This window comes from Rosa chinensis, chromosome 1 (genome assembly GCF_002994745.2).
Source record: "Rosa chinensis cultivar Old Blush chromosome 1, RchiOBHm-V2, whole genome shotgun sequence".
Taxonomy (NCBI): Eukaryota; Viridiplantae; Streptophyta; class Magnoliopsida; order Rosales; family Rosaceae; genus Rosa; species Rosa chinensis.
In genome coordinates, this window is record NC_037088.1 from 68,319,621 (window position 1) to 68,336,747 (window position 17,127).

At 40.7% G+C, this 17,127-nt stretch overlaps 4 protein-coding genes across 7 annotated transcripts; 1 reads left to right on the forward strand and 3 right to left on the reverse strand.

Moving 5' to 3' along the window:
* Nucleotides 1-476: 476 nt before the first annotated feature.
* Nucleotides 477-2,532, reverse strand: LOC112186316. Of its 3 annotated transcripts, none has more exons than XM_024324688.2 (3): nt 2,351-2,532; nt 1,345-1,469; nt 477-1,141 (listed from the first exon to the last, which is right to left on the reverse strand). In XM_024324688.2, the coding sequence occupies exons 1-2, from the start codon at nt 2,497-2,499 to the stop codon at nt 1,346-1,348; spliced, it is 273 nt and encodes a 90-aa protein (XP_024180456.1). In that variant the 5' UTR covers nt 2,500-2,532; the 3' UTR covers nt 477-1,141; nt 1,345. The 3 variants fall into 3 exon arrangements, with proteins under 3 accessions (XP_024180456.1, XP_024180448.1, XP_040368290.1); XM_024324680.2 differs by having other exon boundaries at nt 477-1,173; XM_040512356.1 differs by lacking the exon at nt 477-1,141 and having other exon boundaries at nt 1,203-1,469; nt 2,351-2,530.
* A 450-nt stretch (nt 2,533-2,982) lies between these two features.
* Nucleotides 2,983-6,925, reverse strand: LOC112185711 (V-type proton ATPase subunit H). Its single transcript, XM_024324007.2, has 12 exons — nt 6,829-6,925; nt 6,664-6,727; nt 6,415-6,540; nt 6,193-6,295; nt 6,042-6,114; nt 5,892-5,957; nt 5,671-5,785; nt 4,893-5,054; nt 4,550-4,675; nt 4,176-4,301; nt 3,677-3,856; nt 2,983-3,455 (listed from the first exon to the last, which is right to left on the reverse strand). The coding sequence occupies exons 2-12, from the start codon at nt 6,691-6,693 to the stop codon at nt 3,207-3,209; spliced, it is 1,356 nt and encodes a 451-aa protein (XP_024179775.1). The 5' UTR covers nt 6,694-6,727; nt 6,829-6,925; the 3' UTR covers nt 2,983-3,206.
* A 207-nt stretch (nt 6,926-7,132) lies between these two features.
* LOC112185718 (uncharacterized sugar kinase slr0537) lies at nt 7,133-9,963 on the forward strand. Its single transcript, XM_024324015.2, has 5 exons — nt 7,133-7,571; nt 7,917-8,179; nt 8,458-8,575; nt 8,788-8,996; nt 9,241-9,963. Exons 1-5 carry the CDS (start codon nt 7,260-7,262, stop codon nt 9,692-9,694), a joined length of 1,356 nt encoding a protein of 451 aa, XP_024179783.1. The 5' UTR covers nt 7,133-7,259; the 3' UTR covers nt 9,695-9,963.
* Nucleotides 9,964-10,588: 625 nt separating this feature from the next.
* LOC112185726 (chaperone protein DnaJ) lies at nt 10,589-13,468 on the reverse strand. Of its 2 annotated transcripts, XM_024324027.2 has the most exons (5): nt 13,332-13,468; nt 11,886-11,961; nt 11,304-11,377; nt 11,132-11,202; nt 10,589-10,925 (listed from the first exon to the last, which is right to left on the reverse strand). In XM_024324027.2, the coding sequence occupies exons 1-5, from the start codon at nt 13,374-13,376 to the stop codon at nt 10,877-10,879; spliced, it is 315 nt and encodes a 104-aa protein (XP_024179795.1). In that variant the 5' UTR covers nt 13,377-13,468; the 3' UTR covers nt 10,589-10,876. The 2 variants fall into 2 exon arrangements, 1 of the variants encoding a protein (XP_024179795.1); XR_005804582.1 differs by lacking the exons at nt 11,132-11,202; nt 11,886-11,961; nt 13,332-13,468 and having other exon boundaries at nt 11,304-11,316.
* Nucleotides 13,469-17,127: the final 3,659 nt, after the last annotated feature.

The following is a 17,127-nucleotide window of genomic DNA, read 5'->3' on the forward strand; positions in this document are numbered from 1 at the left end:
AAGAGTAATATAACCCATCTTCATTTCTTAAATTGGAGTAAAGAAACACGTACACCTTTTTCTTTTGGTGGGAAGCTGACTAACTAGCAACCAAAAAATTAACACTCAATTTTCTTGTAGGTAGTAGTGAGAGTAGGTCCATCAAATTTGATTACAAATTAAGGAATATTAATTATTATTAGACTATATTAATAAGGTGAGACTTCACATTCGATTGAAAGGTAAAAAGCATCTAAAGCTTTATGAAGGGTAAATAGTTAATGTAAGAAGGTGAATCATTCCTGTAAATTGTAACTCTTATTAAAAATCAATAACTAAGATGATATCCGCATATAGCTCCCCCGAGGCTAGTGGCCACAGCTCAGCCCAGCTCAGCCGTAACCACCTCCACACCCCATAAAATATCAGATCGGAGGACAGGGTCAGCGGACGACGTGGATGTGGTGAATTATACACATCTTCTCCCACATGACATGTTTCAAGCAATAATTATTTGACAATATTTGACCACAAAATGGAATAAATTGTCAAACACCCACAGGGATGACAGCGGCCCATTATCCAAGTATCTAATACAATAACGGAATAAAACACTACTACTAAAGAGAAGAACAACAAGAATATCCATAACGTGTATGAAACAAGAGACCGGACTCTACAATACACCAGTTTGTACATAGTAGAATTTCCGATAAAAGAAAGCTAAAACTACCATCACCCATGAAGGGCGGAAAATGCAGCAAACAGAAACCAGATGTGAAAATTGCAAAATAAGGACAAGAAGAACCTAGTATGAGCATGAACTACTCAAGTCCTGAGTCAGCTGATGTATGAACTATGGACTGAGCTGTATCAATCTGTATTAATGAAGCATCTTAATTGCATGACAATTTAGTATGTACTCCTTCCCTTTGCCAGCTTTGATTCCCAAACCCGAATAAATTAGTAATGCAGCACCATTCTGATATCTTATGTGCAACAATTCATGCCTCTTATCCTAAATAATGAACCTTGGCTTGTGGCAGCATGCAGTCAGCAGTAAGCTTCATTTCACCCATGCCTAAATTCCCACCTCAAGACTCCCAACTCAAACAGAGAGCCACATGCTATATGCTGGACAACAAGCTACTCCTTGATCAACCTATATATGCATAAATAGACCACACAAATTACCCACAACAAACCAATTACACAACAATGAGTCATGAAAAATGCAAAGTCATTATGAAACCACATTTGGAGATAATACATTAGCAATTTAGCATATATCAGATAGGATATTATTGTCAATACAAAGATATTCATTTTTACAGTGCAAGACTGAGATGATGAAAGAGAGTATACATCAATCATCATCATAAGAAACATGGAAACTGGTGGTGCAACCAGAAGCCTCAGGATCCTCAGCCCCACAACAATCATAGAACTTGGCAGCATATGGCGGATCTTCAGGTCCCAATTCATAGTACCTTACAACCCATGCCATAAGAAACAATAAGCATCAACTAAAGAAAAGCATCCTTTATATGTTACATAGAAATATTAGATCATAAAGAACAGAACAAAATTAGAGTTTAACACACAAGAAGACACAATTAATCTCATCTCAGACCTCCGTCCCTCTCTCCCCCACTTTCTGTGTCCCTCTTGCACCATATAGAACCGTTCCTCCCAGAAGGCTAACGGCGGGCATGTCAAGCAAATTTGTTATTCAGTTGATCCAAATATAGTTCACCTTGATCCATCGTTTTAAAGATGTGAATTCATGTTATTCAGTTGTGCAAATTGATATGGAAGCCTAGTTATAACATCCGATTCTCTCGTACACATGTACACTTGAAGGCCAAACTAAATAAATATGAATTCTGAGTATTCAAAAAATTTGCCGTGTCCTCCGAGTCATGTCCTGCTATAACAACTTATATGAATGCGTGATCCAATTCGGATGAGCAATAAATCCATCGCATCTAAGCTAAACAACTCTAAAAAGACAACCTGATGAATTACCTTCTTGTTCTTTATAGATGGATCTTGAGCCCTATTCACATTATCAGAACTCCAAACTGATTATATTTGCAAGTTTATCTACCGAATTCTACTTGTGAGTTTCATGCTCCCTAGGAACTCATACATGTTCAGTAACATCAAACATGTAGCTGAAATAACTAATAAAAAGAGGACAGATGAAGCCAACGAAGTGAATTTCTCATTGGCACACATGCAAAACCAACATCTGGGATTCTGGGTTTAGGAAACGAACGGAAAGGCAAGAATATAATACATGAATCAGAAACATTACAACACCAGTTAGAGAAGAAGGCAGAGGGTATGTGGGAATTGAGAGATGGACCTTTTCTGGTCGTCATGACGGCGACAGACGAAGAAAGAAGGATGGAAGCGGCATGAGGATGTGGTGTTGGAGGATGGACTGTAACTTTGTTTGCATCTCCTGCATATCTTCTCGCCCTCCTCGCTCTTTCTCGCCTTCTCCATTTCCATCCCTAAACCCAACAACAACCACAACCAGCAAACAGACTACTTCAGGGTCGTAACTTGAGCCATGGGCCTGGGCCTGGGCCTCATATCAACACAATAAAATTTTAAGTTTTGAACAAAAACTGATTCTTTTTTTGTTTTAAAGCGAAGTAATTCCAAACGGGCCTTAATGCATGAGGATAGAGAACCTAGAAATCTTTAGCAAGATGGGTCCACAAATCAATACTTTACCCAAAACCTGTCATTAGAGACATAATCAACATGAAGAATCTCTTTCAACCATAACTTGAGAGAGATTAATTTCATAGCGAATGCGGTTGCGGAAGTCGGTCATTCATTGCAAGCTGGTTGAGTTTGGGATAATGGATTGCCATTGACAGCCCTACGAGCATTTAATTTCGATTTGTTTAGTTTTGAATGCCCAAGAGGCTTTTGCTTCTAATTTTGTGATGGTCTTTTCTTATCAAAAAGAAAAAAAATCAATACTTTACACAATAGGAGAACATAATTTATTTTATTCAATAATATTGCAGGAATGATATTCCAAAGCTAAACATAAACAACGAATTAAATTTCAGTACTTGTTTCACAACCAAGAGCCTCAGATAATGAATTGCTCGAACAATAATACTACATGAACCACTACTGTGTCATTGACACTACTAATCCTTCAACACAAGGATTTAAGCCGCTCACCATTTTTAAAGAGATTAAGCCTGCAAAAAACTCGCATACTTGGCACCTAGGAAAAGCCTCTGAATGCATAGCAGGGCATTTTTGGTAACCTCAGCACTCTCATGATTCATCAGTTTCATGACACGCTCCTTGGCCTTGAGGTCAGTTACTATGATTCTTCCAGCCGGATGGTGCTGGACGAACTGTGAGATATCAAAGCAAGCAACAGCCAAAGCCCTCGGATCACTGGTTGTGTCCAAAATAGTAATTAGCACTCTTAGAATCTGCAAGAGAAAAATCATGTATTAGTGTTCAGCAAGCCACCAGATTCTTCAAAAGTCTTTTTGAGACAGTTGACATCTGCAATTAATTTTAGCTTATCAGTAAACTAATAACGGTACTCATTATGTCAATTGTCAAAGACATGTCCTATGAGTGATACCCCAAGAGTGCCTAGTGAAAATTCTAATTTTTCTTTCTTATGACGCGAAGAGGCCAAAAATACCTGAAAGTCGTTCTCCTCAAAGTTGGTAATATTGTCACGCCAGAATATTGCATCTTTGTGCATGGGTGACCAATCAAGATGGCCAAGGAGGACTTCTTGCTTATATTTATCAAAAGAACTTAATTTCTTGATGTTATCCTTCAAACCCTCTTCCAATTGATTTAATCCCTCCAGGAGATCCTACAAGAAACTTCAATTAGCAAATTTAATGTAATACAGGTAAGAAAGGTGAGGAGGGACAAGAGGGAAAGAATTACAGAGGGAACTGGAAAGAGGACGAGGATACAGAATTAAATGGATGTGGTTAGAAATGATTATGATTAGAAATATTAATCAATGTATAGAAGAACAAAAAGAATGAATAAAGAAGCACTTGATCAATGTGAAGCAGATATGTAAAAATCAGCAGCTGCTAACAACATCCCTTCATTTTACTCAGTCTCACCAAGTAATATTTAAGCTATCAGCACCAGAATAAGCATACAACCTTCTAACTCACCTCATCACTCCATGCTTGTGCTTTCAAACTCTGAACAATTTGAGGCAGTCCAAGGTCCACCATTTGAGCACCAAATGTCCCTTTGGAAAGCAAGTTCCTCAGGGTCAAAACAACAACTCTGACAACCTACCAGAAGTTACCAAACCCATATTAATAATTAAGAGATGCATATAACATGTATTCCTCTGATAAGACAAACATTGCTCATATTCACAAGGACACAGTTGGCGATGGCAGTGAATGGTAATGTTTTCTCTCAATAGCTGTTTAACATCAGAAGAATAAACAATGACTACACAGTCCCCTGACTACTGAGTATGCACAAATTACCCTCCATATGAAAATTCTACCAACCGAAAAGGCAATATCCTCACCTTCTCCTTTGTCGAACTCCTGATAACTTCTATGAGTCGGGGAAGTGTTCTAGAAGTAGCCAGGTACTCAATTGCAGGTTCATAATAGGACAGGAGCCAGACACATAGACATGTTTCATACAGAAGCTGTTTCGTACATGGTCAATATTAGATCACGAAGTGAAGACAGTAATATAAAAAGCAAGCGACTAGTTTCATAACTCAGAGTATCAAAGCTTGCATGACAAGTATGATAGCATGCATTAGGTGCCTATTTGGCCTGCCAACTGACAGAAAATGGGGGACTTGGGTGTAAATAGATGGTTTATTCCTTGTCCAGCTGCTAAAATACAACAATCTTTACCTGCATAGATTGTTGGGTGGAAGCCGGAGAAATTAATGGAACAAGTAACTTCACCCCATCTGCTTGAACAAAAGAAGATCTAACCACAGGTTCCTTTAGTAAGGTTGCAAGGCAATTGATGGCAGTTGGGATGCCACGACTAGGATGGGAGGGCTTCTTCAGCTGCAAATTACAAATAGCATCAGGAACATCGTTTGATAACCAAATATTATCTAATGTAATAACTACCAAGTGATAACTGATATCATCAGAATAACTGATTGAATTGGAGGGCTTATTGAATGCATGACACAGTCAATCACGAAGCAAAATGATTACACAGGTATACAATTTAAGTTTTCTCCAATACAATATCAGAGCAATAGTTGTTTGATTAAACATTCTGTAAAATCGACTTGTTAAAGAAAGAACTATACTTTTCATAGCATCTAAAGAATCACGCCAAAAAAAGAACAACGTATGTGATTCTTAACAACGTGGCCATGCGGTATATTTGAAGTTCCCTTCTATTGTTATAGTAGACAAAGCTGAAAGATATATACATCTTTGTTACTTAAAAGTTAACAGCAAGATAGACGTTCCCCATGCCAATAACCTTTGACCTAAATGGCAACTCCTCTAATCATATACACAAGGTTGTGTGTAAGGTTGCCAGTTTGATACCCCATGTGCTAACCAACACCACAACAACTGCTAAAAGATTAAATTTTGCAGGCATCCAAAATGACAAAGCTCATCCAGTTGCATTAAATAGATATGACCTAAAGCTGAAGCATACCTGTGCACAAAGCCATTCTACCAATCCTTTCAACACATCATCAATGGTAGTGATTTTACTCTTTGAATTTGAGGCTTCTCCATTTGCAACAGTTCCTTGGGGTTTAAGCCGGGCACTATATCAACATAGAACGATCAAGACAAGTTTAAGTAGGGAGATCATACAAGAAACTTATAAAAGTATATTTGATTGCATTTTGTGAAGTATCATGTTTGAAGTACCTCACTACTAAAGCAAGTATCTTACAGCTCTTCTCTTGTATGAACCAATTACCCTTCCAAAGCAATCTGAAAAGAAACTCAATGCAATAATTTTACACTGGCCAGAAATATTAACTCAAACTAACGTTGAATTTTCAAATATAGACTGACCTTAAGAAAGGCTCATAGACATCTTTATCGACAAGAGAAGTATCATGGAACAATTTTGCTCTTTTTGGGTTGGCTGGGAAGAAAAGAGGGAGGTTACTTGAGTTGAATAAATGAGGATGCATTCAAAAACCCAAAAAAAACTTGCAGTTACCTGTAAGCATTTCATCAACTAAAGCAAGGACGTATTCTACTGTTTCTTCCTTGAAAATATCACGTAGAATGCCAACAAACACTTGAACATAAGCTGGGCCATCCTGTCACACAGTTGAACCATTGCGAGATAAACAGAATCGAAATGCGGGTCGAAGCACAAAGAGGAGGAGATAGGCATAAAATTGTAAATCTAAAGAGAGAGCAAAATGAGAATTCATACATCATCAAGCAACTGTGATCTGTAAGTCTCGGATCTTTTGTCATAACGGCGTAAGAGCTGAAGGCAGGTTCCAGTGATGAGCTTAGTGGTCATGTATTGCTCCCATGGGATGTCTCTTTTCAAAACCTTGATTCAATTACACACACACAAGTCATGTCAATCAGAGTACGTAAAACACAAAATCTAATCTGAAGCAAAAAAAATTTGAGGGCATAAGAAATCCCCAATTTCGTTATGAGAATGAGGTACCTGCTCAGTGGTGAGCTCAGCATGGTCCATTGCCGTGATCACACTGTTTCACCAATTCGAGTACCTACAGATGCAGAAAAATCAGATCAGATCAGTCTCGACGAACCAAAAATCGTCATGATTCTGCAAATTGAATCCCAAACTTGGATCGAGGACGGGCTTTACCTCTCTCTGTCTCTCCCTCCCTCCTGTCCCTGTGTGTGTGGCTTCGTCAGGACTCGGGAAAGAGATGAATGAGAGAAGGACAACCGCAATTATGTTAATATCTCCACGTGGCCCAGTCGCATAGCGACACCCGGTGAACTGCTCTGCCGTGCTCAAGAGGAGGAGTAATGTAATGGGTTGGGCTTTTCATTGAAGGCCCAAAGGAGCAGAAGAATAAGTTGATGGATAACCAAAACCCACGTAGGTAGGTAGCTGCTAGAGGCCTCTAGAGCTAATTAGCTAAATCTAAAGCAAGAAGATGAAGAAAATTAGAACACACGACACGACTTGAATAGATAGATAGAACGAATATTCAGAGATAGATAGATAGATAGAAGAAGGAGAAGGAGAAGGAGAGGGAAGAGCTAAAAAGAGTGTGGTGATTAATCATCATGTCTCTCTCCTCTTCCTTTGTTCCCCAGATAATCGGCAGCAGGTCCTCTCCACCAGTCTATTCTCCTGGTTTTCCTCTCCAGCTTCCTCGCGTTTCTCTCTTTTTATACCCCTCATCTTTGGGTCCACCACATCTCCATCACAAAGCCACCCCAAAGAATATTGTTGCTTCTATGACGACCAGAGGTGCAGATTTTGAGACTAATGCTGATGACGATGAAGAAGAGTACGCATACATTGAAGATGAAGAATTAGATGCCGACCCTTTTTTGCCTGAGAGATGGGATGTTGTGGGTCTTGGACAAGCCATGGTAATCTCTCATTCTCACTTTGCTAAACACTTCCATCTTTGGTTTCTCTTTCTGTCAGCCCACTGTCGCATGATAATTTAATTTCTTTGTTTCACGTAATTCGTTTAAAAACTCCAAACATACAAAAGAGAAGCTTATATATATATCGACATGGTTCATTGAAATTATTGAGAACAAAGTAACTTATCTCATTTTAAAATTTACCTTCATTCAATTGGCTGAGTGGACAAGAAAAGTTGGATTTTGGTCACGTTTTGTATGTTTTCAGGTTCCTGATGGAATTAAAATTGTCTGTCAGGCTTTGTGACTTTCCTAATTCTTGCGCTGCTGATGATGTGTTTCTAGGTGGACTTTTCCGGCATGGTTGATGATGAGTTTCTGGAAAAACTGGATTTAGAAAAGGGAACAAGGAAGCTTGTGAATCACGAAGAGAGAGGTAGAGTCTTGAGAGCAATGGATGGTTGTAGCTATAAGGCTGCTGCTGGTGGGTCCCTTTCCAACAGTCTAGTGGCCTTGGCCAGGCTTGGCAGTACATCCATTGGAGGCTCTCCCTTAAGCGTAGCTATGACAGGGAGTGTAGGGAGTGATCCGTTGGGTGGCTTCTACAGGTCAGTCTCTTCCCCACCCCAAGGTCTTTCTGTTTAGATGATTCAATCATTAAATCATCATGTCACCATTTCCTTTCTGTTATAAATGAAATATTTGCTATCGCAATCATCACAGAATTGAAGATTGCATCAGTGTGAATTCTAGGATCTGTCCTATGTAATTAAAATGGTGATATAGGTTGACATGGTTAACAATTTGAACCAATTGGTTATACAGGATGTTTAATTTTATTTGAATGATCAGATAAAGTTAAATTCTTTTACAATGTATGTTACAGAGCAAAGTTACGACGGGCAAATTTGCATTTTCTTTCTCCACCTATTAAAGATGGGACAACAGGGACGGTAATAGTTCTCACTTCTTCAGATGCCCACCGTACAATGCTGGCATATCAGGTCAGATACGTGTAACAAGTTTTAAGATGTTATTAACACTTAAAGGTTATGATGCGAGTAAATCCTACTTGCGTTTTCTTGTCTAGCTATTGATTGGTTTCTCAGTATTTAAGAATTTTTTTTTTTTTTTAAATCCATTTGGTTTATTCATGTGTATGGGGGCTATGAGGGGAAGCAGCTGAGGCCTAATGTATCTTTCTTAATGGTGTCAGGGAACATCTTCAACTGTTAATTATGATTCATGCTTGGCTAGTGCAGTTTGCAATACAAAAATACTTGTAGTTGAGGGGTATTTGTTTGAACTTCCTGATACAATCAAAACAATTACAAAAGCCTGTGAAGAAGCACGCAGGTGTGGAGCGCTGGTCGCAGTTACAGCATCAGATGTTTCCTGCATTGAGAGACACTATGATGATTTCTGGTACTGTTACTTGGTTTACTGGATTATACTTTTTTCATTTCGCATATGACATTTGAGCATGCATCAAGTGTTGCCATTGTTCTTTCTTTCTTCTCCTTCTTATTCTTTCTTCTTTTTGCCCCTTTTCTATAAGAAAGCAGTATAGAAACAAAATTGCTGACTCTGATTTCTGAGTGTCTGACTCTTGTTTCCACTGAAGATTATTTTGTAGTAAATTATATTCTCTGAATTTTGTGTTTGCCAGGGAAATTGTTGGGAACTATGCAGACATTGTTTTTGCAAACAGTGATGAAGCAAGAGCCTTCTGTCATTTTTCTTCCAAGGAGAGCCCCATTTCGGCTACAAGGTATCTCAGCCATTTTGTTCCATTCGCCTCGGTTACTGATGGACCAAGAGGCTCTTACATCGGTGTAAAAGGAGAAGCTGTATATATTCCTCCTTCTCCTTGTGTACCAGTGGACACTTGTGGTGCCGGGGATGCATATGCATCAGGAATTTTGTTTGGTATTTTACGAGGAGTGTCAGATTTAAAAGGAATAGGTTCATTAGCAGCAAGGGTTGCATCCACGGTTGTTGGACAACAAGGCACTCGGCTTAGGGTTCAAGATGCAGTAGAGTTGGCAGAATCATTCACATTCCATCTCGATAGTTCCACTATTAGATCAGATATCGGGTCAGATCATATTTCCAGCTTCTAATCAGACCTTTTGCTAATTCCCAATATTCTTTTATTAGATATATCCTTTGTTCATAACTTTTGTACATTATACATATTGTAGACGGGTCTTGGAAGCAAAGCAATCGCAAGACTCTTCCAAATTTGTTGGCAGTTTGGCCTCATGAAATCTATTCACTTATAATTGTGGGATGGGGGTTTTAATTATGGACCCTAGTTTCATGCCACCAGACTATTATTTCCCTATCTAGTAGCTTTTAATCCTTTTATATGAGAAGTGAAGAGGCAAAACGAGCAAGAGGTCCATTGCTCTGCAGTCCAAGCATTACATACTGAATACCCATTATCACGAATTGCAGGCATCATTTTCCTAATTTGTTTCCCATTATCAAGTATTGTATTGGAAGGTTTATTTTTGCATCCTCCTGGAAGGGTACAAGAATCGATTTTCAATTGTCATGTATGCCAGAATCCAATCAACAATACTGATGGTTTGTTCATCTCATTCTCTATCGACTCTCGAGAGGTTTAATTCAACAAAGTTGGGAACAATGAAAAGAATATAGTCAAAAAATTACAGAAACAAGAAGCGGAGAAGATTTGACTAATCTGATCAATCAGATGACACTTGAAGATGGTTTGCAGTGAAGGTGCAGGGTGCACAAGCCAAAGAAGGAACCTGGTGTTCACAAAGGGGACTCTGGGGCAGGGCTTTCAGAACCACACCTTAATACTGGAGAAGCTGATGAGAACCGGAGACGCTGTCTTTTGCGGCAAGACAAGTGCCCCTCATCTCTGGACCCTACTGCATCCCCTTTGTCGTCAACCTCTTAGATGTCATCTTTGCTCGCGCATTGCCTCACATCAATGAGTTGGATGGAACCACTCGCAGACACTTCGACAGGCTACCCCTAAAACTCGTCATCGATCAATGAGAGAAACCAAATCAGATGAATTCTTATTACTCAAGGTTTTGTACTTCAAAATTAATTTGTAGCCAATAACACACACTCAATTGATGGTATCTTACTTGAAAGCAGCAATATCTTGATGGTTCTCCCTCGTGTTGTATTCATGCTGAGGCATTTGAGTTTTGATCACCCAAGTCATACAGGGTTCGATTGGACAAGTGATCTTTTACTTTAGCTTCCAAAGTGGATCAGAGGCAGAAAATTTTATATAAATCCGTAGGTACACTACCTTATTAGGCTGATTTCTCTGCTAAGCCATCAGTTTCCACCAATTGTTGTGACCTGCATTGTTATAGATAGATAAATCCGTAGGTACACTACCTTATTAGGCTGATTTCTCTGCTAAGCCATCAGTTTCCACCAATTGTTGTGACCTGCATTGTTATAGATAGATTGTCACTCTTTTTTCTTACTAGGGCCGGAGAAACTTGTCAAATTTGAAGTAAAAATGCAAACGATCAATTTAAATTGTCTAGCATATATATTACCATGTTGATGCATGACTAATACCCAGGCCATTGCATGTAAGTATCATTCCCCTAAATCTGCCAAGATATTCCTGTTTTGCAATACAATATATATCATTCACAATCAGTATTTATCATCTATTCTGACCCCCAAAAGAAACGTGACTAAAATGAGCTTGACAAAGGTTCATACCGGTAAAGTATACTTATCAATCTCACATATGCCAGTTAGATCATAGTCAAGTCGCTTAGCAGGATCACTCAACACTGCAGAAGAAAATAATGAGCAAGTCGCTTTCATTTGACATTACCATATGATGATAAAATTGCCACATTCTCCAACAATACAAAGCACAGATTTATAGAAAATGATCGACTATTCAACAATAATCAAGCCAAACATCATTTTGGACTAACTGAAAGTGCTAGGGGTTGTACATACGAAGATTGAAGTGCATAATTTACCATGAAGATGGAAGGAAAGTTGGTCTGTGAACATAACCTCAGTTGGTTTTTAAATTTGAACACACCAGATGTAGATTAGTTCAATATACTACAAAGTTATCATGCTAAAGTTTAAGCTTGACCTGGCACATGGCGGCCATTTACTATGTGCTTTAAAAGACAAAAGATCAAGTTCCAACTATATCTTTTGACTTTTGAGGTTGCAAATACTGTATGTAGGCTAATGTCACCAACTCAAGAGAACGAGGAATAACAGGCAAGCATGGAAAACAGAACTTCAAACTTTCCAATAACCAAAGGACTGAGTTACCTTCGTAAGCTTCGTTAATCTCTTGAAACTTTGCTGTAACGTGACTGCCACCGTTGTGCTTATCAGGATGCCACTTCTATACATACATACATACATACATATATATATATATATATATATATATATATATATGTCAGCAGAAACATGTGAATTTCATCGGTGTACAATTGCATTAGAAGAAACATCAACAATCAGGTAATGTAAAAGCACCACCAATGCACTAAGCAAAAAAGCCATATGTGATAAGTTCTTCCCTTCTCTGTTCATGCCCTCTATATTTTTTTGACCATTTTGATTGTATTAGAGAGTTGACAGTTGTCTTTACTGTACCAGAATACATTCTGGCCTTGTATCATTTATATCCTATCTTTGCCCCAGCTTTGGGTATGAAATGAATATGCAATTTACTTAATTTTCCTTGCTTTCTCTTCTTTCCTCCCAACCTGGGTCTATCAATATGACTAACCAGAGCAAGCCTTTCGTTAGTTTAGTTTGATGTTCTCATCAGTTGCATCATAATCAACCTCCAAATTTTGTAGTAATCCTTGGGACAAGTTGCAAGGCCCATATCAGGTTACATTGAAGTAGTGAAGTGAAGTTGAGGTGAAAAACAAAAGATGCAGATTTATGCCGAAAACTCAAACTAACAAAAAGTTCAATGCTGTATGGTCTGAAACTGGTGTGAATTAAGCTAGACCTTAAAGCATACTAAGCATGAAGAGCAACGAAACTATCACTTTGTTCACTCTCGAAAGTTTTTAGTTCCTTATCACATATCTTACTCCATCCTGTCTAACTTGCCTGTATTTACAAAGGAAACAAAGATAACAGTGAGTGCGATACGTGATCAAAGGCGCAAACCACACTTTTGAACGTGAATTTGGTAGCTCAAGCCAACCTAGCTACATGCGAAGAAGGATCAACTTAGGGCATGTTTACTTACTTGGAATGGGAGGGAATGATTACGGGGTAAAAACATTCCTGCGTTTACTAACACATAAAGAAATCGGAATGATTCCGGATAAAAGAATTCATGCGTTTACTAACACGTGAAGGAATCGGAATGGATGTAGGTCTCACCTCCTTATCAGGAATCGATTCCTGAATACTCAGGAATTCGATTACGAAGGGGAAGATGAGTTTAGGAATCATTCCTCCAGAATCAATACCGATTCCTTTCTTCTCTCATTCCACTTGTCTCCGATTCATGATTATTTTCCATTCCAAGTAAGTAAACGTGCCATCATTTCTTTTTCATATACCTAACATGAACATGATCTCGAACTCGAACTCGACGTGAATCTAATTTCTACAGTATCTAATGCCTAATCTAATCTTTTACTGAAAATTCGATTCGAATGTGGACAAGTGAATGGAAGTGGAATCCAGCTTACCGTAAACAGATGAAAACTGTAAATCGACTGATATGGCAATACAAGTAAATACCTTGTTTTGGTTGGGGATGGTATTATCACTGCCACTGCCCTCCATCTACTGCAACATCATAATGCTTCATTTGAGAGAAGAAAGAAATCAACAAGGAAAGAGCGGCTGAAAATTATTCAAATAGGAAGAGACAGACTGGGAAAGACTTGTTGGCCGTTATATCATATGTGCGGTGTCCTCGCAAATTCAGGCAGAGGAAAGAGATTCTAATGGGTCGTTGGGCTTTTTGTATTGCTTTCGACTGGACCATGGACTTCTCTATCGAGAGTTTTATTTTTTTTTTTGTAAGGGCCGGGGCTTATTCATTGCCCCCAAAATTGTGCCAATTTTTTTACAAATCACACGGTTTTTCATGAATAATTTTCAACCGATAGATTTATGATTTATCTAAATGATTTTGGTGCCTTCATGCTCATGGAAAGATAGACTTTTGTGCTTTTTAAAAGAGAACTCGAAAATAATGGAGGAATCTCGGATGAGCAATGATAAATTTCATAAACAGAAAAATTTACTCAATGAAAGATGCTCTCGTATATGATAAGAACATACTCTCATAAGACGCAATCGACTCAATATTGTGAAAAGATATTAAACATAATTTTGTTGTAACTCAATTTAATTAATACATTTACCCAAAAATTTAGTTAATTTTGTTAATGTTAAAGTAAAATGAGAATTGGAATTGGTCTACTCATTTCATTCATAACCCCTTTATATAGGGATAGGATTACAACGGAAATATCAATTATATTGATGATACTAAATGTTGATTGAGCTGTGATTTGTAATTGCTTGATTCCCTCTTCGTCTGTTTCTTTGACGAAGGCACATGCATAATGTGTTTTTCCTTTAACACTCCCCCTTGTGCCAAGTCAAAGACGAAATGGTGCATGAGTTGTTGCCTCACTAAAAACCTTGCCAAGTGTGGGGGTGGTCAATAATTTTGACCCTGCAATCAAGGCAATCAAAGAGAAGTAACGGCAACAGTAAATGCAACGGTTAATGTAGCTGTAAATGCGACATTTAGTATGGCAATCATGGCCGCCAATAAGTGACGGTAATCGCAAGAGTAAATACGGTCTTAATGGTGACGTGCCGCTCAAGTCACTACGGCTTGCTGTGCAAGTTTACTTGCAGCCCACGCCGAGGTACACCTATAAATAGGCTGCTTGACGTCAAGGTAATCCATCGAATTCCGACTATCTCTACTCCACTACTAAGAAACATACTGACTTAGGCATCGGAGGGTTTTCTGCAGGTACCCCCCCTTCTCCTCGAGCCGACGGTCAAACTCCAGGTCAACGCTCGAGGGAAGCTTCTCGATTGTTCCCGGTCAGCTCCCGCTCCAGTCCGCATTAATTGTTGGGTCAAACTCCTCTACGGAATTTTTCACCTCCAACAAGTGGCGCCGTCTGTGGGAAACACTTTTCCCTAAAAAGTGATGGCGGGAGCTGCCCCTGACGGGATTCCATTTCTGTCACTGAGGACTGGTAGTGACGAAATTCCTCCCCACCAGCCGCCGAATGGGTCCATCCCTAGCCCCATTGGCGACCTGAACTTGCCTCCAGCGGACGAAACGCAGAGACTAAGGCAGGAACTCGAGCAATTTCGGAAAGAAAAACGAGACCGTGAGGCTCGTCGTCGACGAAAACTTGAAAGGCTCCTACAACTTGATAGTGATTCGTCAGACGACGACGCCGTCGGCGACCTCCATCTAACTAACAACGGAGCAGCAAACGCAGGCGCCAGCGGCGTTATGGGAGGAATCTCTGGTGGACCCCTCGTCGAGGGGGTGGGAGGCACGGCAAATGGGGGGCAGAACGGAGCTGGAGTAGGCCAATCCAAAAGGGCGCGCAATGAATCATGGCGCAAAAAGATGGAAAAAATGATTGATGCATGCAAACGTGCTGGCCCTCGAGAGCTGGCGGCAGAAATCGCAAGAGACGTTGGTAAATCGCCATTTACCGACGACATTTTAAACGCGGCAAAACCGCGCCGGTTTACCACGCCGTTATTCCACAAATACGACGGAACCACTGACCCAGTGGACCATATCAAGGGCTACAAGCAACAGATGTCCATCGAAACAACCGACGAGAAATTGATGTGCAAAATCTTCCCTTCCAGTCTCACGGGGCCGGCCTCGACATGGTTCCAAGACCTCAAGCCGCATTCCATACCAGATTTCGACACATTGAGCCGCGCTTTCATTTCACAATACTTCTGCAATCGCAAACAAAGGAAGGATATGGCGACTCTGTTCAGTACCAAGCAGAAGCCGGGAGAAAAGGTAGGGAAATTTTTTGAAAGGTTTAGAGCTGAAATGAGCCATGTTAATTGTGCTCCCCAATTCGCCGCAATCGCGTTCCGAGAAGGATTGCTTTTGGGAACACCGTTATACGAAAGTTTGCTACGCGATCTGCCAAAAGACATGGACGACATCATTACAAGGGTTGAGGGGGAGACTAGAATTGAAAAAGCCAAAGAAGCACGCGAGGCCCGACTCACTGCCGTTGTCACCTCGAGAGACGTTGAATGGAATGACATTCAGAGTGATAGAAGAGGGAAACCTCAAGATTATCCCCTTGAAGAATGGTTTACAATTCACCCCGTGACCATATACAAAAGACATAGTCATGAAGGAATATTTGAGAAGCCGTCCCCCCAGCCACAGGCTAGTGACGAGGATGAGAGAAGTCGATATTGCCCGCTCCACGAGGCAAGGGGGCACGGCATATATAAGTGTCAGGGAGTGCGACCTGCAATCCTTACAGCAATGAAGACTGGTAAACTCCTTCAGTATAAAATGATATAAATTAAGGCAATCAGAGGGTTCATGGAAAAGTCCACGCGCCGAAATTCATCTCGACTAATAGAGAAGGTACGATAATATGGTGACTTCGTTTTGATAAAAGATGGCACAACTCGTAAACTCAGGTAAGAAAAATAAAAGAGTTTAAGTGATTTTTGCACGTGTTGATATCTCATTCGAGAAACTATTGAAATTATGTATTTCTCACATGAATAATATCACTGGGACTGGTTCCTCGAGTAGGACAGTCCTATTAATATGTATAAATGACTGGTTCCTCGAGTAGGACAGTTGCATTCACTTTGTCAAAACTGGTTCCTCGAGTAGGACAGTTACGTTTGATTCATAGGAACTGGTTCCTCGAGTAGGAAAGTTTCCTTAATGGTTCGAAATTGGTTCCTCAAGTAGGACAGTTGCCTTAATGGTTCGACACTAGTTCCTCGAGTAGGACAGTAACATTTGATTTATAGGAGCTGGTTCCTCGAGTAGGACAGTTACCTTAATGCTTCGGGTAAGATGGCGTGCCTCACCCCTCGCCGAGAGCGGGGGTGGGATGAAGGACCACACCCTCGCTGAGGGCGGGGGTGGGATGGCGTGCCTCACTCCTCGCCGCGGGCGGGGGTGGGATGATGGACCACACCCTCGCCGTGGGCGGGGGTGGGATGGCGTGCCTCACTCCTCGCCGCGGGCGGGGGTGGGATGATGGACCACACCCTCGCCGTGGGCGGGGGTGGGATGGCGTGCCTCACCCCTCGCCGCGGGCGGGGGTGGGATGATGGACCACACCCTCGCCGTGGGCGGGGGTGGGCTGGCGTGCCTCACCCCTCGCTGCGGGCGGGGGTGGGATGAAGGACCACACCCTCGCTGAGGGCGGGGGTGGGATGGCGTGCCTCACCACTCGCCGAGGGCGGGGGTGGGATGATGGACCACACCCTCGCCGTGGGCGGGGGTGGGATGGCGTGCCTCACTCCTCGCCGCAGGCGG

Bases quoted from the DNA above. Each gene is read 5' to 3' on its own strand.
- LOC112186316 (XM_024324688.2), bottom strand. From the start codon at position 2,499: ATGGAAATGGAGAAGGCGAGAAAGAGCGAGGAGGGCGAGAAGATATGC. The intron at 1,470-2,350 runs GTCCATCTCTCA...ATGGGTTGTAAG, and splicing joins CGTCATGACGACCAGAAAAG to GTACTATGAATTGGGACCTG.
- LOC112185711 (XM_024324007.2), bottom strand. From the start codon at position 6,693: ATGGACCATGCTGAGCTCACCACTGAGCAG. The intron at 5,958-6,041 runs GTCAGTCTATAT...GTTTCTTTTCAG, and splicing joins GTCTATGAGCCTTTCTTAAG to ATTGCTTTGGAAGGGTAATT. The intron at 3,857-4,175 runs GTGAGTTAGAAG...AGTTTCTTGTAG, and splicing joins CACAAGCATGGAGTGATGAG to GATCTCCTGGAGGGATTAAA.
- LOC112185718 (XM_024324015.2), top strand. From the start codon at position 7,260: ATGTCTCTCTCCTCTTCCTTTGTTCCCCAGATAATCGGCAGCAGGTCC. The intron at 7,572-7,916 runs GTAATCTCTCAT...ATGTGTTTCTAG, and splicing joins TGGGTCTTGGACAAGCCATG to GTGGACTTTTCCGGCATGGT. The intron at 8,180-8,457 runs GTCAGTCTCTTC...TGTATGTTACAG, and splicing joins CCGTTGGGTGGCTTCTACAG to AGCAAAGTTACGACGGGCAA.
- LOC112185726 (XM_024324027.2), bottom strand. From the start codon at position 13,376: ATGGAGGGCAGTGGCAGTGATAATACCATCCCCAACCAAAACAAG. The intron at 11,962-13,331 runs GTATTTACTTGT...ATGTATGTATAG, and splicing joins CCATCCCCAACCAAAACAAG to AAGTGGCATCCTGATAAGCA. The intron at 11,378-11,885 runs GTAACTCAGTCC...TTTCTTCTGCAG, and splicing joins GATTAACGAAGCTTACGAAG to TGTTGAGTGATCCTGCTAAG.